The 27053-nt window shown below is 40.3% G+C and overlaps 1 protein-coding gene across 2 annotated transcripts in view; it reads right to left on the reverse strand.

Annotated features, from left to right (window-relative positions):
* Positions 1-27053, reverse strand: part of Cpne8 (copine 8) — a 178920-nt gene that overhangs the window by 111663 nt on the left and 40204 nt on the right. Inside the window, exons 4-5 of one of the 2 annotated variants that reach the window (XM_052161280.1) lie at positions 13657-13760; positions 10676-10715 (exon numbers count right to left, since the gene is read on the reverse strand). In XM_052161280.1, coding sequence (XP_052017240.1) covers positions 10676-10715; positions 13657-13760 — 144 coding nt within the window. Of the gene's footprint in view, positions 1-10675; positions 10716-13656; positions 13761-27053 lie in introns of those variants that run through there. The other variant, XM_052161281.1, reaches the window with a different exon arrangement.

Here is a 27053-nt window from a genome sequence, read left to right on the forward strand (position 1 = left end):
GAGGTCATGAATGTGAAAAGGAGTGGATACAAGGACATGGGAGGGGTTGAAGGGAGAAAAGTGAATAAATATTTTTTAAGCACCTGAATGGTTGGGGGACCAGAAGAGTTAGAGGGAGCAAAGAGGATAGAGAAGGGACAAATTCTCTGAGCTCATGTATGAAATCCTCAAAAAGTCATTGATTAATGTGAGGGAGAGAACCAGACAAATGTCTGAGACAGAAGCTTATGGGTAGAAAACTCTCAAGAGCAACATTGTTCCCAAGAAAACAGTGCATATGAGGCAACAATGATACTGGAGGGAGAGAAAGCAAGGGAGTGGACAGAGCAAATGAGAAAATAGAAGGCACGGGGTAGGCTGGAACCAGACAGGCATATAGTAATAGGCTTTGAAAATGATGCTTGGGGCTCTCCACCATCTTGGCTCCCGGACTTCAGGCAGATCTTACAGACAGCACCAGCTACACAGACATAGCTGGAGTCTAACATTGCTTGGGTCTCAGCCTGTCAGGCTTCTGCCTGCACTCAGGGCCTGGGCAGCCCTGTGGGCCATCTGTGTGCCAGCCATGTCAGGGGACGTTTGCCCTACAGAGTGATAAGCATTTGGAAAAGGTCCCCGCAGCATTCCCCACTTTTGTTCCCAGCACCAGGTTTACAGAGACAACCGAGTATAACATTGCTGGGGCAAGACACACCAGGGCTCCAATGGTACCCAAGAGGAAGGCAGCACATCAGTAATTTGTGCCAGGGGAAACCCAGTCATCCAGCAGTGCAGAAATAGCCTTACAGGCTCACAGGAGGATCAAGCACCAGCCAGTGACAGCAAGACCAACTAATGCCAGAGATAACCAGATGGCAAAAAGCAAATGTAGGAACAATACTAACAGAAATCAAGGGAATATGGCAGCATCTGAACCCAATTCTCCAACATTAGCAAGTCCTGAATACCCCAACACACCAGAAAAACAAGATTTAGATTTAAAATCACTGGTCATGATGCTGTTAGTGGAAAACAAGGAGGACATAAATAAATCTCTTAAAGAAATACAGGAGAAAATGGATCAAAAGGTAGAAGCCCTTGCAAGGGAAACACAACAATGATTTAAAGAAACTCAGGAGACTATGGGTCAAAAGATAGAATTCAATAAAGAGGAAATGCAAAAATCACTTAAAGAAATACAGGAGAACTTGAGTCAAAAGGCAGAAGTCACGAAAGAGGAAACACAAAAATCTCTTAAAGAATTACAGGAAAAAACAAACAAACAAGTGAAGGAACTGAGCAAAACCATCTAAGATCTAAAAACAGAAGTAAAAACAACTAAGAAATTGCAAACGGATAGAACTTTGGACATAGAAAACCTTGGGAAGAAATCAGGGGCCACAGTTGCAAATATAAACAACAGAATACAAGAGATAGAAGAAAGAATCTTAGATGCTGAAGATACCATAGAAACCATGGACTCAACAGTCAAAGAAAATGCAAAATACAAAAAGCTTGTAACCCAAAACATCCAGGAAATCCAGGACACAATGAGAAGACCAAACAAGGATTATAGGCATAGATGAAAGTGAAGATTTACAACTGAAAGGGCCAGCAAATATCTTCAACAAAATTATGGAAGAAAACTTCCCTAACCTAAAGAGAGAGATGTCCATGAATATACAAGAAGCCTACAGAACTCCAAACAGACTGGCCCAGAAAAGAAATACCTCCCTTCACATAATAATCAAAACCCCACATGTACTAAACAAAGAGGGAATATTAAAGGCAGTAAGAGAAAAATCCCAAGTAACATATAAAGGAAGACCTATCAGAATCACACCAGACTTCTCACAAGAGACCATGAAAGCTAGAAGATCCTGGGCAGATCTTATGCAGACTATAAAGGAACACAAATGTCAGTCAAGACTACTATACCTAGCAAAACTCTCAATCACAATAGATGGAGAAACCAAGATAAGACATTCCATGACAAAACCAAATTTACACAATATCTTTCTACAAACCCAGCTCTACAAAGAATAATAGGAGGAAAACTCCAATACAAGGAGGGAAACGACACCCTGGGAAAAAGCAAGATCATTACCTTCTTTCATCAAACCCAAAAGAAGATAACCACTCAAATAAAAAAATAACATCAAAAATGACAGGAAGTAATAATCACTATTCCTTAATATCTCTTAACATCAATGGACTCAATTTCCCATAAAAAGACATAGACTAACAGACTGGATATGAAAACAGGACCCTACATTTTGCTGCATACAGGAAACACACCTCAGTGTCAAAGACAAACACTATCTTAGAGTAAAAGGCTGGAAGACAAGTTTACAAGCAAATGGTCTCAGGAAACAAGCTGGAGTAGCCATTTTAATATCAGATAAAATTGACTTTCAACCCAAAGTCATCAAAAGAGACTCTGAGGGACACTTCTTGCTGGTCAAAGGAAAAATACAACAAGAAGAACTCTCAATCCTGAACATCTATGCTCCAAATGCAAGGGCACCCTCATTCATAAAAGAAACTTTACTAAAGCTCAAAGCACACATTGCACCTAACACAATAATTGTGGGTGACTTCAACACTCCACTCTCCTCAATGGACCGATCAGGAAAACAAATTGAAACTAATTGAAGCTTTGGACCAATTGGATTTAACAGATATATAGAGAACATTTCATCCTAAAGCAAAAGAATATACCTTTTTCTCAGCACCTCATGGTACCTTCTCCAAAATCAACCATATTATTGGTCACAAGACAGACCTAAATACCCAAAATATAATTCACAGACCACATGAAGCTCAAGAAGAATAAAGACCAAAGTATGGGTGATTCAGTTCTTCTGGAAAGGGGAACAAAATACTCACAGGAGCAAATATGTAGATAAAGTGTAGAGAAGGGACTGAAGGAAAGGCCATCCAGAGACTGTACCACCTGGGAATTCATCCCAGATATAGTCACCAAACCCTGACAAAATTGGGGATGAAAAAAAATGCTTGCTGGAAGAAGCCTGATTCTGGCTGTCTTCTGAGAGGCCCTGCCAGAGCCTTACAAATACAGAGTCGGATGCTCACAGCCAACCATTGGATTGGGGGGGGGGGGGGAGTCCCTAATGGAGGAGTTAAGAGAAAGGACTATAGGAGCTGAAGAGGTTTGCAACCTCATAGAAGAACAACAATATCAACCAACCAGACCCCCTTAGAGCTCCCAGGGACAAATCCATCAACCAAGGAGTACACATGGCTCTGGCTGCATATGTAGCAGAGGAATGCCTTGTCGGGCATTGGTCCTATGAAGGCTCAATAGATGCCCTAATGTAGGAGAATCTAGGATGGGGAGGAACATCCTCATAGAAGTAGGGGGAAGGAGGATGGGAGAGGAGCTATCTCGGAATGTGGGGGGGGGGGGACTGAGAAAGGGGATTTGGGAAAAAAAGAAAGAAAGAAAATGATGGTTATAGCTAGTCTTCCTCTACAGAATTTCTAACAGCTTCAGTTCACTCAAGAACCTGTCCTCTGGATTTCTCCATTTGCAATCTGTTTAAAGTAGCCTAAGTCCTAATACTCTCGATTGGTATTTACTAGTCTCTAAGCATCACCTAGCCAATATATGCATTTAAAAGCTTACTAGGAGTCAAGAATAAACTAGCATCAACTTGTCCTTACCACCTGGGCCTCGCCCCACATCTCTGACCTCAGACACCTCCACAGTAGACGTCACTGTTTATCCACTTATTCTCACCAGTGCTCAAGACAGTCAAGCAACTTCTCTTATTTCACGGCCAATAGGGAATTCATCTGTAATCACACAGCCATGGATACATTCCAGGTGGGACTGCTTCTTACCGTTCCAGTGGCTCTAATTGTCAAATGAGACTCTTGCTGTCAAATGACAACAGATCCCTAACCGCTATCCTTGACTCTGGTTCGCTTCTCTGACCTCTTTCTTCACTTCAGCCGGCACGCATCACTGAAATGCATAAATCACATCACATCGCTCTCCAGTAGCATGCACCAACAACCATTTAGAACCCTTAGAGGCATGGCGTGCCTGGAAATCTCTGCATCCCATATATATATATGCCCATTTCAAATGAACCACAAGGCTCTCAGCAACATTGTCACATGGCCACGGTATGCTACATCCCTTCCTCCAAAGACTTCAAATTGCCTCTCCCTTTGGTTTTGAAATTATGCCTTGCTAAGCTTCTCAGTAGCTCCCCCCCTCCCCCTGTAAACTATATACTCAGTTAAGTACATACTAATGAGAATGAGAGTCCTGCCACAGTGCCTGGAAAGGGGAATCTCAGACTGTAGTGTTCTCTCTGTCCCTGTCTCTTTCTCTCTCTTTCTCTGTCTCTTTCTCTCTCTGTCTCTGTCTCTGTCTCTCTCTCTCTCTCTCTCATTCTGTTTCTCAGTATTATGCTATCTATGGCCATCAGTATATGTGCTATAAGGAAAAATAACGCATTTAATCATGTATTCATATCTGTCTTTACTGACTATATCTGCCTACCCTACCTCCACATAAGGACGTATCAGCTTTTGGAGACAGGATACACTTTGCATTGGAACTGCTCTCTCTGCTCTCATGATCCAAGAGTTGACTCAAACATGTTTACTCCTGAGCTGACTGTATGGGCATGGATACATACATTCCAATTCAGTTCAGTCATATGCATATCAATTTTGCATTATAGTTTTAATATGAAATTCTCCCCCATGGTCTCACATATCTGAACACTGGCCCTCACATAGTGGCTCTGTTTTGTAAGGTTATGAAGCCTCCAGGGGCCCCTAAAGTTTTCCGGGGATGAGCTTTAGAGAGGAATAGCCCACATTTGTTTCTCTTCGGGGTCTCTGAATCCCTGGCAGTTGCTGTGATATACCTAACAGGCACTGCTTCCTACCTAAACTTTCCCATGCTTTCTTCCCTGTGTTACTTTATTCAGAAATTTTTGTTTTTGTTTTTGTTTTTTTTGTTGTTGTTGTTTTTTGCAGGTGTTTAGTCGCAGAAGTAAGAAAAGGCTCCACTGCACTTGGCTTTACATTCTAATGAAATAAACTTGGCCTGTCTGTGTTAACCTACTCCCAAGAGAAAACACATATCACAGCCCAAGCGTTTAAATTTCCAAATGAAACTGTAAAATAAAATTAACCCACAAGAGGACATTTATATGCAGAATAGTTAGGAAGTGAAAGAAAGACCACGGAAGCCTACACTGGAGGTTAGTGAATGATGGCCAAAGGTAGCCAGTGAAACTGTTACTGCGTCTGAAACAAGAATTTCAGTGCCACCTTCTGAAGTCCAGCAAGAAAAAAAAAATAATTTTGGCTTGCCTCTTGGCTACACAATGTCATCTAGTTTGGCACACCAACTAAGAACACCTATCCTTAACCTTTTCATGGATTGCTGAACTGATGAAATTAAATTATAATGGAAAGTGTAGGATATTGTTCTACCAACACTATTAAGATGAATGGGTTCCCTGGTTCCTCAACGAATGATATCCTTTATTCACACTATTTAATGCCTGTGGAGGGAAATATTTTACTGGAGGTATTTATTTGGAGATTACAATCCAGTGATGAAATGAGACCCTGGATCTCATCACCCTTGACTTGGAACCAGTATTTTCACCCACTGAAAGCTTTCCAGCCGCCAGAGAAACTCATTAAAATTCCACCTTTGTTTCATGTAACACTATTCCAAACCAAAGCTACTTGGTCTACTTTCGATCTCCATTTTCCCTGATAGTATTATGACTTTTCTTGTCTTGGGGGTCAGAATCTCACTGTGTAGCCCTGGCTGACTTGAAACTACTGGCCCTAAATTCACAGAGACTGTATGGATGCTGCCCTTAAGTTCCCAAAGACCGAGGGCCAGAATGTCCACAACATGCGCCACCACATCCTGCTAAAAGAGATTTCCAACCCAGGATCCTTAAATATCCCATGACAAACATGGTCATCCTAAAAAGGAAATCCTCCCCCAAAATTTCAAAACCAATGATTTTAAAGTCTGTTTCCAAGAAATGATTTACGGACAGATCCCTTTTGCGGAAAAACAACTCAGTGAATTCATCCGCATGGGGATTTGTGCACTTAGCAGTGTTTTCTAAATGACTCTGGTCTGAATTTCACTCTGCACAGTTGGCAGGTAGACAGCTCTGCTGTTAAGAGATTGTGTCTCTGGGGATACACCAAGTTTGCTGATTGGTGCCTCTGATCTTCGAAATGCATCATGAATTACTTAGGGTTGGATGCACTATGTGCTTTTTACCTAAAAATCTGTACTTTAGTGCTTTCAAATAACAAAGAGTTTGTGTTATTATTAATTTCTTACAGAACCTCAAGGTAATAATCTCCAGCAAGTATTCAAACCTATGTTTTCTCCCTCTTTGTACATGTTTTATCCACTTAGCCTAGAAGCCTAAGGTATTTATTAACTCATTTGTATTGTCTGCTGAATATATGCATTTTTATTTTTTTATTAGACTTACCTGGTATGGGCACATGCACATGCACATGTGCACGTATGCGCATGCATGCATGTGTCTGTGTGTGCATGCATGTGTGTACGTGTGTGTGTGTGTGTGTGTGTGTGTGTGAGAGAGAGAGAGAGAGAGAGAGAGAGAGAGAGAAAGATGTGTGCACATGTGTACATGTTTGGGTGTGCATTCCTGCTGAGCAGGGTGGGGGTCAGAAGACAGTTTTCAGAAGTTAGGTCTTTTCTTCAGAACATGGGTCCTACAAATCAAGCTCTTGGTGTGTCAGGCCAACAGTGAGCACCTTTATCTAATGATCTATCTTGCTGGCTCCATGATATATTTTAAATATATTATATGGTAATGAAGATGATTTAGATAACATAATCTGTGTGGGAAGGCAATCATTCAAGAACATCAAATAGAACCAGCACCAAAGTCAAGAAGACAAAAACAATTCTTTTGGTGTGGACAACAGTGACAATCTGAGCCTGGCAGTGGTGGTGCACGCCTTTAATCCCAGCAGCTGGGAGGCAGAGGCAGGTGATTCTGAGTTCAAGGCCAACCTGGTCTTCAGAGTGAGTTCCAGAACAGGCCAGGGCTATATAGAGAAACCCTGTCTCAAAAAAACAAAAAAAACAAAACAAAAAAAAAGTGACAATCTGTTGAATGTGTATGTGTATGTGTGCTGGAAAGTGTTTAATGGTGCATTGCATGTTGTAGGAAAGATGAAGAGGGGCTGGGTGCACAGAGAATAGAGACAACACAAGAAAGATAATGAACCAAAGACATTTCAATTTTAGGTTTCAATAGACTATCCACTGGAAAATATTTAACAAGCAATTGAAAATTGGGTTTGTTTGTGAGTTCAAAAATCAGACACTCTGGCAACTCACAAGACATAGAAATATGACAGCTATCCAGAAGAAAAGTGTCCCACAGCGAACTGATATAAATAATGAAAAAGAAACCACGAGAAACATTAATATTAAGACCAGGGAGGCAGGAAAGAAAAAGAAGCTTTGCTCTGTAAAAGTAGAAAGTCTTGGGGGGTGGAGAGGGATTCCTGGGCAAATTAGGGAAAATATGTTATTCCCTTGAAGAGAAGGGTCAGTTCTCTCCAAAGGAAAGAAGATGCACTAACTTAGAGCTGAGGAGCAGTCACTATCTTGATTACATTGGAGTAGTGTTAGAAGTTAAAAACTAGAATCCAGATTGTTACAAAGAACGCAGCAAAGGAAGAAACCAAGACGAACGATTAGAGACTGGATCGAAGAGCTGCTATGAGGGATATCACATTGAAAGTTTGAATTTTAAGGATTATGGCTTTTAATGACATGTTATTTGTGTATGCGTGCATCTGTGTGAAGGTATGTGAATGTGGGTACAGGCATCAGAGAGAACAGAAGATCTTTATCCTCAAGGAGCTGGAGTTACACTGGGTTGTGAGCCACTCGGTGAGAGTGCAGGGAACAGAACGCAAGTCCTTCGAAAGAGCAAGGTACATTCTTGAGTGCTGAGTCATCTGCTAGGCCTCACAAAGCATTTTAGGGTGAGAAAAGCATGAGACTATTTCGTGGGGAGAAAAATACTCTTCCTCCAAAGAATTATTTTAAAAAAAATAATTCAATCCCATATTATGGAAGACATGTGTTTTATATCATAAAGTCTAATAATAACTATCATTTGTAGGAAAATATTGTTGGTCATGTTGGACACACATATACCTCACATACTTTCTTCTTTGAATGGAAGGCCACTGCACTAATAGGGCCTACATGTACTTCCACACACACATGGGGCCTATGTGTACATATGCTCCAACCATCCATCACCATGGAAATGTCTCTAACTGCTCTTGTATTACACTCTCTGAAGAGCAGTTTGAACTAAAACAATCAAGAAACACAGAAATTATGTCCCAGGTAAATGGAAACCCATATTATGTCCAATAAATGGATGATGGGTAAACAGAAGAGAAGCTCCAGAGAGGTGCTGAAGAGAATGATCACATGACCTCAGAAGTACAGAGAAGAAGAGAGAAAACACCCTGGTCCCTGCTGACTCTCCAGTTCCCAGCTTTGGCCAAGCTCTGCCTCTTATCCTTGAGATGGTCCCAGTCCGTGTGGATGAGTGGATGCTGCTCTTTCTTTCTATAGAGAAAATCATTGCCTAGGAGCTGTGCTTCTTTTTCAGGTTCTTCTCAAGAATGTGTAAATCTTTTCTAATAGCAGGGCACAGTGCCCTGTCACAATATGAGCCTGTTGCAAAGACAAAACACGGTCAAAGCCCAGCCCCAATGTTACAAACCCATCAGAGAGATTAACACATCTTCAGTGCCTATCCATGATGCTGTGGACCTTTTACAGAGAAGAAAACATTAGAAGAAATTAGAAGAAAAATGTCCAGTCAGGATGCCGCAAATCTTCAACAGAGAGCAGCATATTCGCCAATGCCCAGTCACAAAACTGTGAAACTATCCTAGGGGAGAAGACATTCTCAATACAAATACAAAGGCACAACACTATGAACCCATGATAAAGAACAGCACATTCTCAGTGCCCAGCCACAATGCTACAAAACCATCACAGAGAACAACACACTCTCAAAGCAAAGGCACAACACTATGAACCCATGATAAAGAACAGCACATTCTCAATGCGCAACCACAATGCTGTGTAGCCATCATAAAGAGCTGGTGGCATAAAGAGCTAACAGGAAGGAAGCAGCTTATTACACCATTTTTTTTAGTTTATAGAAAAATCATTATGTATATGGTTCCTTTTTTATTCCTTCGCATACTTCTAGTGTGTTCTTTATTATACAATTAAATATTATTCCTACTTAGTGAACTACCCAAATCCATCTCTCCTAGCCTGTGATTACCTTATAAATTCTTCTCTTATTTGAACAACAACATCCCTCTCTATAGGCTACAATGGATATTGTGTGTCCACTTATTCTGTTTACAGCACACAACAAAGGATGAGTCTAGCTGCCGTTCCAATGTTTGTTAGTTGCTAGTTCTACAACTCTCCGATGCAGAGTTTGAAGCAGGCGGTGTCCTTTTCACAACATCATTGTACCTGTTCCTCACTCAGCCCTCATATTGTGGTTTGAATGTGAAATGTCCCTCACAGGTTCAGGTTACTGATCAATTGAACCCAGTTGGTGGCTTTGTTTGGAAAGGTGATTGAATCTTTAGGGAAATGAACCTTTATTGAATAGAGTATGTCACTGGTCACCAGGTCAGCCTTTAGGGCTTCATGGTTTGGTGACTCTCCCCTCTTCCCCCTTCTCTTCTCTCCTTTCCCCTCTCCCCTCTCCTGTATCTTTCTGTCCTCTCTCCCCTCTCTTCCCTATGTACTGGTGAAATGTTATCACTCTACTTTCTGACTGCTCATCCTGCCTCAGGCTGCCACCGCCATGTCTTTTCACTGCCATTCCATAGAACTGTAAGGCAGAAACAAGTCCCTTTGCATTCTAAGTTGCAAGTCTATCACAGCAGCACAAACAGTCAACAGGCCTTGCTGCTTGGTCTGATCCAATTTCAGTCTTTCGCATCAGTGACAAGCAGATAAATGGGTATTTTGCCTGAGTCCCTTCCTCTTGTCTTCTCCACTTACCCTGCCTAATCTCTCTCTCCTGCTCCCAGACTGCAAGGCACTACTGCAGATAACAGCTATGGTCTGGAGAGAAGAGACTGGAGAAACAGGCGTGGCTCAACCTGACGACAAGCATATCTTGTACTCATAATTTTGGTTGTACGCATGTCCTTTAATGTCTTGCACTCTTAAGAAACTGACATTTGAGGAAATTTTGCTGAACAACTGAATTGCAGGGAGGCAGGGCAAAGGCTCTGCCTGGAACCCATGTATCTCCCAATGTCTCCGACATGGACCCTACTAAGACAATCTGACTCACTGTCTCATACTGTTCAACCTGATGATATATGACATACAATAGGCCCACATCTCACAAAATGAAAACACCGACCCAACACTCTACCAACAGAAGGTACTTTCTTTCAATAAGCTCCTTCTAAATGTGACTCCAGCATTCCTTTAAAATGTTACTTGTTTTCTGTGTAAATCACATCACATCAAATATAACTTTTAAATTACCAAATTGAGCATTAGTACATCCTATTATGAAACAATATATAATAAGAAAAAATATGAACTTACATGTTTGGACAAGTTGGGACTCTTTGAATCAACATCATATCTGAAAAATTAAAATATAAAATTCAAATTATTCTCACAAAAATACAGTTAAGAAATGTTTCCTAGGGACTGGAGAGAAGGTTCAATGGTTAAGAGCACCGACTGCCCTTCCAGGGGTCCTGAGTTCAGATCCCAGCAACCACATGGTGGCTCACAATCATCTATAATGGGGATCTGATGCCCTCTTTCGGTGTGTCTGAAGACAGCAACAGTGTACCCACATACATGAAATAATTAAATCCTTTTAAAAAAAAAAAAGAAAAAGGAAAAAGGAAATAAAAGTAATAAATCTTCCTTTATTTATTTTACTTATATAATGAAACAGATCACAGAATAAAAAGTAGCCAACTAAAAAATGGAAAGCATTATATGAGACAGCTCGATGAAATAAAATCAAGGGAATTAAGCCTTCAGAAATTCACATGAACTGAGAGAACATGTGGGTCACTTTCCTTGAGCTCTGCAATTAACCCTTTCCAGTCCTCCTTGTTTTAGGTTTTTCCAAACATGAAATCAAAAATTCTGGAATTTTAATAATGTGCTATTTAACTCAATCCTGCAGTACAGCTTCATGGTTCAAGGATTATTTGGTTTCTGTGAGACCTGTAGTTTCTAGGAAGTTGAAGTTACAGAGTGTCAGTCAGCCTGCCTTAGTCATTTTCCATTTCCTGTCCCACTGACATAGCTGTTCTGGAAAAAGCCACCACAATGAGTACCAGAGAAGAAATGACCAGCAGGTCATGAACCCAAAGTGCCAGGATAGGAGGGCAAAAGGGCAAAGGGTGACAGCAGAGAAGAGAGCATAATAGCTATCACCCAACAAAGGGGTTTGGTTCCTGTCTGCAGACAGCAACCAAAACTCCAGGGAAATGGTTCTAACAGTCAGAGCTAAAGAAGAAGAGTTCAGAGAAGCAACGAGGTCTGTATATGTATCTCTAGGTTGAGTGTCAACAAAACAGTGTGCTTCCCATAATAAAATTTCACTCTCAACACTTTATCCCCCAAAATGCAAATTGTTGTAATAATAAATTCCCACTGCATTGCAAGCAGGGACATTGTTTCAGGTTACCTGTAGCAGAAGGGCAGAGTCAGTGACAAAGAGAGGCAATAAATGGCAAAATACATTATATTCTTGCAATAATAGTCATGCAGCCCTAAAAATAAATGAATTACATTTTGTGGCATAGAAAAATACGAGAACATTTAAAAATACAGGAAAATACATTTGCCTCAATTCCCACATGCACGTCACTGTTAAAGAAACTCAGATGATTGATGTAGTGAACCAGGTGCACCATTTTTTTATTGGAATAACAGAACTCTTATTTTTCGAATAGTTCTATCATTTTACATTTACAATGAATACCTACTACTTTTAAGTAAAAGAAAATGGAGATAGACATGAAAAGGGAAAAGAAATGGAAACAGAACAAAGAATCATGAAAGGGTGACTGGTTTTAGGATAAAATGAAAGAGGAGATGTTAAGGGGGTACGATGAATCATTGCAGAAACAGTTGCTATAAGCGCTGAGTCAGGGGAGCAGTGAGCGGCTTTTCTTTCGAGGTGTTAAGTAACAATATTGCAGCCTCTATGGTCACCGGTGGGAAGAAGACATTGTTTCATCCTCTTTTGATTATTAAGAGATTTGGAGAACATAAAAGTCTAATGTGAATATAGTACAACATTTTGCTGCAGAAATCTGATGACCATCTAGCACCCTTGAAAGGAAGCATTACAAATTATTTTGTTACATATATTTCAGAATAAAATAAAAACAATTGCTAGCAGCAAAGAACTTATTTTATGTTAGGAGGGAAACTGGGACTCTTCTAAATAAGATATTGTCATCTTTTGTTTTTAAAAAGTATTTATAGATGCTAATAGGCTGGCACTATTCTCAATGATTTAAACAAGGCATTAACCTTTTCAAATACTTTTGAAACTCAAAATCATTATTTTGATATACAAGGCAAATGCTATATTATATTACACAGAGTATCTTGAATACAAGTACACATTTTTTTCTGTCCCCCAACCCCCAGGTTTCCTTTCACCCATGTCCAAAGCCCATTAATCCCTAAAATCCACCTTTGTGAAACAAGGACTCATTCATAGCTAAGAAAGCCGTTGCCTGCCTGTGGATCCGGTTCCGCTAACTTGGCTGCCTTGTCTGGCCTCAGTGAGAAAGGGTGTGCCTAGCCCTGCACTTGATGTGCCAGGGTGGGGAATATCAAGGAGGGGCTCCACCCTTTCAGAGGAGAAGGGGAAGATGGAAGGGGAATAGGAGATGGCAGAAGGGACTGTGTGAGGAGAGAAGCAGGGAGGAGGGGGGGGCAGCAATTGGGACGTAAATTAAATTAATGGAGTATATAAATTAATGGAGAAAAAGTTGGCACTATGTTTTCTCTGGTCAGGGATTTGAACTTGGCAATAGTACTTTAGTACGGCTGATTTGGTGTCAGAGATCGTGTGTGTGTGTGTGTGTGTGTGTGTGTGTATTTGAATGCTATATCTACCACCCTGGCCTTAAAAGCATGAAGTAAGTACCTAAGGAAGCCATCATGAGACAGAGATACAGTGCTAGGCTCGTATGACACAGGGAGAAATGAGCCATCCACCATTAGCCATTATGCTGGCTGTGTTCCCTTCTAGAACTCTGAGATTGAAGAAACCCACTGGGGTATAGGTGGGCTTGAGAGAGAGTCCACGTACACTTCCCAGCATAACTAAGCTGCCTACTCACCTATTCAACTATTTCAAAATAGTAAGATAAAGAAAAGATATGTTCAGTACTGTGTGTGCTTCAGCCCCTGGCTGAGTAGAATAAAACTGTCTTTCTGTGGAACATCTCAGGGCAATCTACACAGTCTAGACTGTGATATACTCAAGTAGTTCTTTAAAGAAAATCACGTTTATAATGTCATGTTTCAGTAGAACTTACAAGTCAAAACGAAGATTCTCTCTTTCTTCGAAGAAATAATCCAGAATAAACTTTCTTACAAAATCAGGATTCAAGGTATTATCAATCACTTCAGTTCTTCCAAACTGTCGATAGAGAGAGAAGAGGCACAAAGGTTAAAAGCAAACTTTACGTGGTGACTTACTTGGAAGAGTAACACTCAGTGTCCATGTTCCTTTAAAAAAATAAGCAACCAACACCCTGTTGGTGTGATTAACTGCAGCTCCAGAGAGAAGTGACTAAAGACCAAACCACGCTCCAACTCCCTCAGGGAAGTGAACTTGAGTTCAATTCAAAACTCAGCTACATGTTGTAATGCATCCTTCTCCCTTCTAACTTAAAAAATTAATCCCTTTCTAACTCAAGAATCCATGTATACAAGATACTTACTTTTTAAAATAAAACACTTTTTAAAAAGTCAGACAAATAATATGTATTCTTTTCTTTAAAAGATTTATTATTATATGTAAGTACACTGTAGCTGTCTTCAGACAGACCAGAAGAGGGCGTCAGATCCCATTACATTATTGATGGTTGTGAACCACCATGTGGTTGCTGGGATTTGAACTCAGGACCTCTGGAAGATTAGTCAGTGCTCTTAACTGCTGAGCCATCTCTCCAGCCCTAATAATATGCATTCTTAATTAGAACAAATATCCATAGCTCTCTGCCTCAACTTTTATGGAAATGGGCCCTTCACACAATAAGGTCTTTAGTCATATTTTCAGCAGAAGTTTCTTGTAACTATTCTATACTTGCAGCACAATTTCATTCAAATTGAGACATGATAATGACCTATACCAATCTTGTATGCTTCTAAAAAGTGGGTACTGCTTCAGCTTGGAAAAATATGTTTCTCTATTTTGAGGGGGTGGAAATCAGGGAACAGGAGTGCACTTTGAGCAACTCTCTCCTTTACATGTAAGGACAGTCATTAGATGGTGCTCCTAAAGTCAGCACAAAGACACACAACACACATGCTCTTGTCTTCAGCCAAGATTCTTCACCTGCAGCTGCCAGTTTAATGAGGGGATTGTAACCTGAGCTCAAAGCCATTCGTCAACCAAGCAGGCAAGCTGTCTTGCTAGAGAACCTATTCTTACTAAAGTTCCAGGAAGCCTTATCTGTTTTAATAAGAAAATGAAGAATCAAGCTTGTCTACTATTCAATGTGCAGGCCAGAGGCTGCTCTAACTTTATGTTTAAATGATTATAATATATATATTATATATTATATATATGACAAAGAATTTATTTGCATTATGGCCAACTAATCACTCCCTCACAAAGAAGTAATTTGTCACTGAACAATATATCATGGATCAATATCACACAGACAAATTCAATGGTTACCATCCATTTATGAAGGTCCTACCAAAGGCTCATATAGTTAGAAGTTGTTTGTCCAGCTTGTGGAGCCATTTTGAAAGGTTCTGGAAAATTCAGGAGGTGAACCTAGTGGACAAATTCAATCAGTAGAGCTAGGATCTCAGGGATATTTATTCACAGTCCCTTCCTATATTCCTGCAGCCCTTTTATGAGCTTGCTGTGAACTTCTTCCTTCACATGACTTTCCACTACAATGCACAGAATGCCAAAGAAACACATTGCCCCTTAGGTTGCTTCTATAAGAAATTTTGGTCAGAGTGATTATGTCAGAGAACTGGCCTCTTGCTGTGACTAAGCCTTAGAAAGCGTGCTTAGACCTTTAGGACTGGCATGTGGGAGAAACAAGGAAGAGTTTGGAGATGGATGTTAGGCTCTAGAGCCTCGGTTCTCGTTAGATATATCAGATATTTACACTACAGTTTATAACAGTAGCAAAATTATAGTTGTGAGGTAGCACCAGAAATAATTTTAAGGTTGGTAGATGCCATAACTTGAGGAACTATATTAAAGGGTCACTGCATTAGGAAGGGAGAGCAACACTGCTCTAGAGTATTGTAAAGAGATAAGTGGGTAGTTTTGGTGGGAACTCAGGGTAGAATACTGATGAGAACGTAGTCGGTAAGCATCGCTGACTGGCACAGAACTCACAGAGATCCGCTGCTTAGGAGGTTCCAGACACACGAGAGAACTGCACTGGGCATTGGACTAGAGGTCGTTCCTCTTCTATTCTAGAAAAAATATCTTTCTTTTGTTCATGTCATAAATGAGACTGAAATCCAAAATAACAGGGCAATTGATTTGGTGGATAATATACCAAGACAGCATATATTTCGTCAGGAGCTATCAAGGAGAAGCTAAAAATTAACAGGTGATCTTCCTGAGATGGGTCTGCCTTGTATTAAAATCAATGATGATTTGCTTCTTCAAGAAAGGCCCAAGTGAATTTCATTTTAGGAAAGATTTCAGCTATTAATATGTTTCGTTGTTATTATATAATATATATAACAAACCACTAGGTATTGCGCCACTCTTTTGAGTAGATTTTGGCAGAACAACGAAGATGCACTATCTTGTAGTGATGCTATATAGACAAATAGATGATTTCTTAATTCTTAATGATGATCCTAGAAGAATTCATAAAATTATAGTAATTAAGCTCTTTTATAGCAGGGCTTCTATTAAATCCTTTCTGAAAAAGTTCTTGAGTACTGGCTAAAAAGTTCTCTAAGATAAAGGGGGGGAAAGGCCTTTGTAAGAAAGCAGGGGGTGGGGGTGGGGGATATCTCCCCTCTGTCCTCAGCACTTAAATATCTTTCAGAATACTTGACCACATGGCAAAAAGTTCTTCTTATTATTTGAATTTATGAGTAAACTTGTGGTGAACTTTTTCGATACAACAGAACTTAAGTAAAACTTAGAAGTCAAGTCATTGGGAGTCATGGTATTGAGAATAAGGGCATTATCATGACAGCGGGAGAAAATAACAAGGGTAGAAGCAAGCAAGCAGAGGGAACTTTTTGGAGGAGAACTTTTGTAGAAACTTTTTGGAGAACTGAAGAACTTAGAAATAAAGGCTAAAACCTTTTTTTTCTTTTCTTTTTGTTTTGTTTTTTTTTTTGTTTTGTTTTTATTCGATACAGGATTTCTCCGTATAGCCCTGGCTATCCTGGAATTCACTCTGTAGACCAGGCAGGCTGTGAACTCAGAAATCCTGCTGCCTCTGTCTCCCAAGTGCTGGGATTAAAGGTGTTTCTCCCCCCCCCCCCCCCCCGCTCTAAAACCACTTTTCAAAGTCTTTTTTTTTTCTTCCTTTGACTTCAACTAGGAGGCTGTGAGTTAGAGCCATGCAGTTTCTGCAGAGATAGAACAAAGGCATAATCCCCTACTGTTTTATGATGAAGTGCTAAACAGTTTTAAGCCTCAGAGCAACTCAGACAAGCAGGTCAGTTCCAGAAGCAAAGTGATTTAGACTTAAGATAGGAAAGCATTTAATTACTAACAGCAACCCTAAATATGTGGCAAGACCAAGTCTTACCAGGCAGATCTTCCCCCCTCCGCTGTCACAGGAGGAACCAACAAGAAAGAAGAACCTTGGGGGCTGGCTGCTGTAACATTTGTGCTATAGCCTGGGTTCTGATGGCTACTTGAAGCAAGATTTACAGTGAGAGTCAAGGGGGAAAAGTCGAGCAAAGAGATTTGGGGAGGCCCCTTATGAGAAAAGGGGCAAGCTGGGAGCAAAGGTCATGCTAAAGAGATGCACGCCATTGAAAAGAAGTCAGGTACCCAGGAATGGGGGACCACACCTTTAATTCCAGCACCCAGGAGCCAGAGAGACCAGTGAATGTCTGTGAGTTCCATGCCAGCCTTAGTGATCTCCCTATCTAATAAAACAAAACAAAACAAAACAAACAAAAAAAACAAACAAAAAAAACCAAAAAAAAAAAACAACAAAAAAAAGCAAAAACACAAAACTAACAAAAATGCTAAACAAAGAAAAAAGAAAGCCACGCATTTTTCATGAGCTCCACGAAATGACCGAATGATGCTGTGAGACCCATCGTCTTGGGAACTGGCCAGAACCTCTCACTGGAGGGTAGACAGCTTTAAGTTCATTTGAAACAAGTTTGCTTGAGAAAAGAGAGTCGTGGGGTGCACTCTTCATACACAGTCACCTGTGGATGCTCCCCTGTGTTAGGCACACACATACACTCAGATGCAGCTGTAGCCACGGTCCAAGGGAATCTAGACCCTCACCGCTTCCAATTTCTAGGGCTAAAACAGCTCCTAAACTGAAGTGGAAAGTCTTAAGCTAGCAAAGCACCACACGCAAAGAGAACTCCACCATTGTTTATGCTTCCCAAAATCTATCCCTCATGTCTTAGTCAGGGTTTCTATTCCTGCACAAACATCATGACCAAGAAGCAAGTTGGGGAGGAAAGGGTTTATTCCGCTCACACTTCCACTTTGCAGTTCATCACTAAAGGAAGTCAGGACTAGAACTCAAGCAGGTCAGGAAGCAGGAGCTGATGCAGAGGCCATGGAGGGATGTTTCTTACTGTCTTGCTTCCCCTGGCTTGCTCAGCCTGCTCTCTTATAGAATCCAAAAACACCAGCCCAAAGGTGGAACCAGCCACAAGGTGCCCTCCCCACTTGATCACTAATTGAGAAAATGCCCCACAGCTGGATCTCATGGAGGCACTTCCCCAACTGAAGCTCCTTTCTCTGTGATAACTCCAGCCTGTGTCAAGCTGACACACAAAACCAGCCAGTACACCTCGTTTGAACTTCAACCTAAATCTGTACTGAGAGCACTAGAAAAAATGACTTATCTTAGCAGAGGTTCCATGTACTCTGCCCACAATCCCTCAATTCATCAGCCATGAGCGTGCTTACTACTTCTTGTTCACTGCAGTGAGCGCTGAGTACACTATGCTATTTCTACTGAAAACTAATGGGTTCTGATTTTAGCTAATCATGTATAAATCATGACTGTGTCTGTCTCAGTGCATCTTCTGACACATTGCCCTGACATTCCCAGGGCCTTCACGAAGCTAAATTCAGTGTGAATTTTGGGCCCTGGCCTCACATGGCCTCTCAGCCTATATGACATAGCTGATCATTCCATGCCCCCACCCTTCCTGAAGCATGCTTTTCCAGCTTTCTGTCTTCATGGTTGACTACATTTTCTTTAGCATCCGCGGGCATTCAATTTCTTCTTTACAGAGTGTACTTCTAGGTTCTGACCTCCCGACAGGCACACTTCTACTGGGGAAGTGTCATTTGGCCGTTTTCTGTCCACGTAAGTATCTTCTCTAAAACTAGTGATGACATAAGGCCCCTAATGTTTCCACTCCTGAACATGGGATTAAGGCTTATCACTTGCCCACTTCTACCTTCTGCCTGTGGAAACACACCAAGGAGAGCCTCACTAAAAGGTACAGGTAAGGAACAACCTCCTGGGAGAAAATAAATTTCAGTACTTCACAAAGTACACTCGCTGGTACTCTTTCATAGCATTATAAAACAGACTAAGACTATACATTAGACTTTTCAACTCACCTACTTGATGGTGACTTCTAAGACTATTTGACCAGCCCAGAGTCACCTTACTGAAGACTCATGCACACAGCTGTTCTCTTGAGTTATGTACACATCTGATAGTCTTACAGGCCCTCCAAAATTATCATCTAATAATAATCATTACCCCATAACCTCTCTAATCCCGGTACTTTGACCTGTGTCCCAATAAAAAGTGATTGTATATTGCTCTATACTCTAACTGAAAGGGAAGTTACCTATATCAACAACTTCCTTTTTAACCTATCAATGGCCTCTTCACCATTGCTTCCTAAATTATCAATTTTAACTTCAAAATACATCCCCACAATGACCCACTTGATAATTTTGCATTACAAATTTTAATTCAAGATTTTTGTCTGACAATGAATGATTTCAAGGGCTTTTAACTCCTATCTCCATCTCTTCTGTTTTCATGATAAATTCCACAGCCAGAGCCATTATGAAATAATGTAAATATTATGTCTTTTCAACAGACTAAAATACCTAATGGCTTCAGAGAATACATTGGACAAACTCTTTTGAATCTAGAGGACTTGATTCCTCTCAAAGATAATTAATATACTTTTAGATTTATTTTATTTTATTTTATTTATTTGTCTATCTGGGTATGGCCACTGCACTATGATTCTTTTCCATTCTGTATATTTTCCTGAAATTTTCATTTTTCTTAATAGTTCAATGAAATTCTGATGTGTATATTGACCATATTTTTATTATCCATTTATCAACTGATGGATATATGGACGGGTTTCATTTCTTCGCTATTGTAATAGAGCATAAATGAACATTGATGGACAAGAACCTATGTAAGAGGATACAGAGCCCTCTAAGTATGTTGTACTTATGTTCCTATAACTGACTTATATTGTAATAGAGCATAAATGAACATTGATGGACAAGAACCTATGTAAGAGGATACAGAGCCCTCTAAGTATGTTGTACTTATGTTCCTATAACTGACTTACATTTTGGAGAAAGCCCCATGTTGATTTCTAGAAGTTCTGCATCAGTTTATCCTCCTAACAATAAAAACAAGAACTCCGTTTTCTCTATGTCCTTACCATTATAATTCATTATTTTTGAAAACAGCCATTCCGCTGTGAGACACAACAACACAAGGCTATTATCCTCAGAATTTCCTATATAAATGAGGATACTGAAAATTCTTGATGTACTTGCTAGCCATTTGTACTTTTTCTTTCAAGAACTCATTGTTGAGTTTCATGGCACATTTATTGACTAGATGGTTTGTTGATGCTCGGGTTTTGTAGTTCTTTGTCTATTTTGCATGTTAATCGCCAGTTAGATGGACAGCTGGCAAAGATTTTTCTGCCACCCATCTCCTTACTAGGTAACAGATTCTTTTGATGTGTAGAAGCTGTATAATTTCATTAAATTCCATCTGTTGATTATTGGTCATATTCAGAAAGTCCTTTTCTATGACTGTAATTTGAAGGGTCTACCTATTTTCCTCAAAGTGATTCAGGTTATCACACAAATGCTATTATTTCACCCAGAGTAAATTGTGTGCAGGGTTAGAGGTAATCCAATTCATCCAATTTTTAGTTATCTGGTTTTTCCAGCACCATTTGTTCATAATACTACATTGCCTCCAATGAGATACTTTGTGCATCTTTGTCAATAATCAGGTGTTAGTTATACATGAGTGGTTGATCACAACAGTGTGGATATAAATATGAACTCACAGAGAGACGACAGGGCAAACAAGACCTGCACAGGGTCAAACAAGACAAGCTCCCAGCATTGAGAAGGGTGGCAGAAACAAAGCTACACACTTTACTAAGAAGCTATCTACAATTCATACCTTCTGAGAAGGGAAAATCAGTCTTCTCCAATGTAGTGTCACTAGGTATACACAGGGAGGCCCCATGCCCAGGAGTAAATAGTTGGCCAACACAAAACACATAGGGTGTGTGTGTGTGTGTGTGTGTGTGTGTGCTTTTGTTTTGTTTGGAATATTTGGGTTTGTTTGTTTGTTTGTTTGACTGTTTTGGCTTCTGGAAAGAGAAAATTAGTTTGAGTGGATAGGGAGATGAATGAGTCATAGAGGAAAAAAAAATCTTATTCTGAATATCAGCCATTTTGTATTATCAAAAGAATGAATACTCCTGTTTATAATTATCTAATGAACAATAAAACATATATACAAGTAATATACGAACTCAGATCATATTTTGAGCATATTTATGTTATATAATACATATATGCTTGTAATGACAGTTGAAAAAAGAACGGAGTTTGAATAAGAATGGTATATTGGAAGATTTGGAGGGAGAAAAGGGAGTAGTGAAATGTAATTAAAATATAATTTTATATAAAGGAGATATATGTCTTTTGAAAATAATCTGTGGTACAATAAATATATACAGGTGTGTCTTTTTCAGCCTTTTCCCTTACATTTTTTTCCTATACAAATTTTTATCATATAATAATTAAGAAACTGCCCTTTTCTTTTGCTTATTTAAATTAAATATAAAAATTATTTTATTAGAATAAAACATCATTCTTCCAAACCTTAACGAATAAATTAAAAAATAATTCACAGTGAAGTTTTCAAAGTTTTCCTTTGTTTGATGCTTATGCTAACAGAATAAAGATCTACTTTTTCTATTTAGAAATGAGTGTAGCAGAAAATGGTAGGAAGAAAATACTCTTTCCTGATTTCTAAATCAACTGATTATTAAAGTACTTCAGAGGAGAATTACTAGAAATAATATTTAGAAACTCCTTTTCTTAACATCAGGTATATCAGGTCTGTTCAGGAGAAATGTTATCAAGATATAGCCTAGGTCAAATGAGTCCTAACAAATTCACCAGAACTAGACTACATCTTAAGTCAACTACTATCTGATAAAAAACATTTATTGTTAGTTAGAGCTGCAGAGGACAGATTATCAGACAAGGGAAATAATAAACTGTAGTGCAAACAGAGTTTAAGGCAGACATACTATTCAGAATCACTCAATGAGAAAATTCCACTTAACACTATAAACTATTCCACTTAAGACTATAAACTGTGTATATTTACTGTACCATAGAATAGAAGATGTTAAATTCACACCGACAAACACACATCTGCCCACATGCAAGCACACACTTTCACACTCATGTGCACACACACACACATGCATATACTCACGTTTGTACACACACACTCAAGACTTACATCCTCATACTATTGCTCTTAAAAGTTAAACTCTTGCCTCATCGGTGAATCCATGGCCCTCTTCCTCTGAGGGAAAGAGATAAAATAGGGTCATGGGACTCATTACCCAAAGCAAATTTTTTACAAATTAATGATCTGAAGTTCATTTATTTATGAAATAACAAGTGAAAAATCTAAGCCTCTATTCAGAACTTAGGTTATTATTGATCAGTGAGGTGTGGCTACTGAGATGCAAAAGGAGAAGCCAGGTGACTTCCTTGTGATAATCTTGCTTAAATCCATGTTTTACAAATGGGACAGTCTGTGGATTTTTAGGACCTTCTACTTTTAGAAATTCATCTGAAGCATTACCATTAAAAAAAAAATTCAGCCTTCACCATATCTCTTTAACTTTCATACATAAGCTACAGTGCACTAATCCCCATCAATTTTCAGGTTCCATTATTTTAAAACTTTTTCTCAAATCCTGTTTTTAAAGTCAATCATAGCCTAAAACTAATAATATTTCACAGGATTACTTCTCATGCTTTTTAAAAATTATTTCTAGCTATCAACACTATGGTTAGTGTCATAATTTATTACATACAGAAAAAATGGATTGATTTACATGGATAGTTCTTATTGGAGAATACACATTATATTTATTACATATCAGTTAAATCTTAATTTATATGTGATACATGTTTTCAACAAATTGTGAAGTCTGAGGTTTATATGATTGGACCTCTTCCTCTGAGGGAAAGAGGGTCACGTGGCTCACTACACAAAGCAACTTTATATCTTTCTTTCTTTCTTTTTCTTTCTTTTTTTTAGCAAATCAACCGCCTGCCTCTCCAACCCCCCAGAAACACTAGTTAAAAAAGCTGATTTTCCCCCCACTAAAATGCAGGGTTTGGTGAAATGTTACTCCAAACAAAATGGGCAGAAATGAGATAATTTAAATATGCCAATAACTTTAAGCTATATTATTACAAAGAGGTGATTATCTAAAGTGAACTGATAAATTTGAAAAACATGCAATGTGGAGAGGCAAAGCAAAATGGTGGCTAAGATCCTCTAGCATCCATCCCTACAAACACACAAGTTAGAATGGTGGCTGTTCACAATAACAAACAATCTCCCCAACAGCTAATGGCACCATATGAGGAGCTCCCAGCACACTGTTCGAGTAAGGAAAAGATTCAGAAACAATGGAGGATGTAAGAAGGAAAGAGTTGGTCCATGTCTTCTCTTCCTTAATTCCGAATAGCCAAAGTCAAAATGCTTCTGACTTGGGGACGGAGACTGACTTATATGTTTTCTTTAAAACTAAAATCTAGCATCAATCAGGCTCCCCATCCTGAAGTTTACTGCCATGCAGAGCCTCATCTCCTCTCTCCCTCCCCCGCCAGCACATAGAACCCCATCTTCTTCCCCTCCCTCCCTCCCTCTACCACCCCCCTCCCCATCTCACGCATGCGTGCTCTGCTAATGCTCATGGTTGAGTAAATGAACTTTTGTAACTGGCTTCCTCCACCCGCATCCCCAACTCTGTCTTCACCTGCAATCATAGTCAGCAAAGACAGTAGTAGCAAGACTTCAGGGCTGGGATCACCACTGTGAAAACCAACACCGGGTTCCACATCCAGGATAGGGCTGGCCTATGGAGCCTCTAGGCCTGCCATAGAGTGGGTTTGTGGCACAATTTCCCGCCCAACTGCTAACATCCCGAAGCCGTGAGATTCAGCTATGACCCAGTTTTATATCAGTGTTGGGCCCAAAGGGCTAACCTTCTCACCCTTCCCCAACCTCGGGCTCTTACAACTGTCTTCAAGAGGGTTAACAGCAGAGTGCTAGATTAACCTTAAATGTCCTAATGAGACATGCTCGCATTCTGCCCTATATTACTACCAGCTGCAGCTTGGGCTAACATACACCGCTGAGACTACATAGGTTCTTGCAGGAATTAGGGTATGACCCACTTTGGTGTCTGTTCTGGAGGACAAGAGCCAGGCCTCTCCACACCACCTCAAACTTGCAAGACAGAGTAAGAGCAAGGCTACTCACTCACTGTAGAGCGGGGTAGCAGTGTAGGCTTTTGCCTAGGAATCCATGCCAGGCCACAGATAGCTAAAACCTGGTAGAGCCATTCACAGGCCAGTGTCCACAGCTGGGACCTTTGGATGAGGACCAACATCAAGGAGAAATATCGCTCCCCTCAGACTTCTCTTTTGGCCACACTTTGTGGCTTCAGAATCTTGGGTCATAAATCTACCTAAGCATTAGACCTCAGATAGCAGAATAGGCCTTGGTCAAACCTGATGTTATGTAGTACTTAGCTATATGGCAGGCTATGGTAGTTTGGCGAATTTGTGGCTTTAAGTATGGCATAGAATTCCACAGCTGGTCTATCGAGAACGATCCTGCCACTCTCTGGACAATTAAAATTATTACTACAGACCTGAAACTTTGTAAGGCATGAGGACGTATTCTAGACTCAAGAAGAGGCTCATAGAGTCAGAGTAGCCTTTTTAGATTCTATCCTAATAAACTAATACATAGTGACCAACAGCCAACCACAGATCTGGGGCAAATCTGAGTTTAGGTCATTGTACTGGCTGGTAGTGTGTGTGTCAACTTGACACAGGCTGGAGTTATCACAGAGAAAGGAACTTCAGTTAGGGAAGTGCCTCCATGAGATCCAGCTGTGGGGCATTTTCTCAATTTGTGATCAAGGGGGGAGGGCCCCTTGTGGGCGGTACCACCTCTGGGCTGGTAATCTTGGGTTCTATAAGAGAGCAGGCTGAGCAAGCCAGGGGAAGCAAGCCAGTAAGAAACATCCCTCCATGGCCTCTGCATCAGCTCCTGCTTCCTGACCTGCTTGAGTTCCAGTCCTGACTTCCTTTAGTGATGAACTGCAACGTGGAAGTATAAGCTCAATAAACCCTTTCCTCCCCAAGTTGCTTCTTGGTCATGATGATTGTGCAGAAATAGAAACCCTGACTAAAGACAGTCATTCTAGTAATGAAACAATCATCACCCAGACTTGCAGGAAAGCTGGAGACACAATTTGAAGAGTCTCTGAAAAAAATTGGGCAGAAAGTGAAATGCTTGCATTTCTAGAAAAACAGGCATAGATAATGACCAACTACCATGACTAGAATAAATGCTTAATTCTTCAATATGCAGAAAATGTACCCCACAACAAGAACCAGAAAATTTCAGGGAAATCATGATGTCACCTAAGAGTTAAAATAAGTTGAAAGAAAATAATGAAACAATACCTATATGGACAAAGACTAGGAGAACTGAATCAGCTATTTTAAGGCAATGTGGTTCAAGGCAAAACAAAGAAAAGATGCAATCCACCAACAAAGAAATTTAGGGAGAGGAAAGAAAATTTTTTAAAAAAAATCCACAAAATTATTGAGCTGAAAAACAGATGGAGTGAAATTAAACTGTAACAGAAAGATATTACAGATTAAACAGAGAGAATTAGTGAATTCAAAGGCAGGCTATTTGAAAACACACAGAGGGAGAAAGAGAAAGGAGGAGGAGAAGGAATTAAAAGTATGGGAACTCTTTGGTTGGTGGTTTAGTCCCTGGGAGGTCTGGGGGGATCTGATGTTGTTCTTCCTGTGGGGTTGCAAACCACTTCAGCTCCTTCGGTCCTTGTCCTAACTTCTCCATTGGGGTTCCTGCTCTCAGTCCGATGGTTGGCTGAGAGCGTCCTCATCTGTATTGGTCAGGATCTGGCAGAGCCTCTCAGGGGACTTTACCAGGCTCCTGTCAGTAAGTACTTCTTGGCTTCAACAACAGTATCTGAGTTTGGTGTCTGCAGATGGGATGGATCCCTAGGTGGGGCAGTTTCTGGATGGCCTTTACTTCTTCAGTCTCTGCTCCGCTCTTTGTCCCTGCATTTCCTTTTGACAGGAGAAATTCTGGATTAATATTTTTGAGGTGGGTAGGTGGCTCCATCTCTCAACCAAGAGCAGTGACTATTCACTGGATATGGTCTCTATAGGTTCTCTTTCTGCTTTGTTGGGTATTTTGGCTAATGCCTTCCCTGCTGGGTCCCTGGCACCCAGGACTTTCTAGTGGCAACCCCTAGCCCCCCTCCCCCACTGCTTCAGACCTACTTTCAAATTACCGACCCTCTGTACTTCTTCCCCATCTCCTTCCATATCTAAACTGTATCCCCCTTTCCCTTCCCCTTCCTTAACCAAAGAGTATAGGGGGGGGGCAAGGGGAGACCCATGGCTCCAGCTGGATATGTAGCAGAATATTGCCTTAGTGAGCATCACTGGGAAGGAAGCCCCTTGGTCCTGTGTAGGCTTGATGACCCAGGGTAGGGAAATGCTAGGGCACTGAGGCAAGAGTGGGTGGGCAGGTGGGGGAGCATCCTCATAAAGGCAAGGAGGAGGGGGAGGGGATGGGGCTTGTGGAGGAGAAACTTGGAAGAGAGATAACATTTGAAATGTAAATAAATAATAGTATGAACATGGCAGCAGCATCACAAAGTAGACAATCTGGTAACAGGCTCCAGAGAGACAGGAGCTCAGGAAAAGAAAGATTTTTAAAAAGCAATGTTAACAGAACTCTTCCCCAACCAAGAGAGGGATACAAATATCCAGGTTACAGAAGGTCAGAGGTAATCATATTTAACTTGGCCAAATCTACTCCAAAACATAGTATAATCATTCACTCAAATGTAAAGGAGGAGTATCCCCAAGGCAGTAAAAAAA

Source organism: Apodemus sylvaticus, chromosome 17 (genome assembly GCF_947179515.1).
Source record: "Apodemus sylvaticus chromosome 17, mApoSyl1.1, whole genome shotgun sequence".
NCBI classification, from domain to species: domain Eukaryota; kingdom Metazoa; phylum Chordata; class Mammalia; order Rodentia; family Muridae; genus Apodemus; species Apodemus sylvaticus.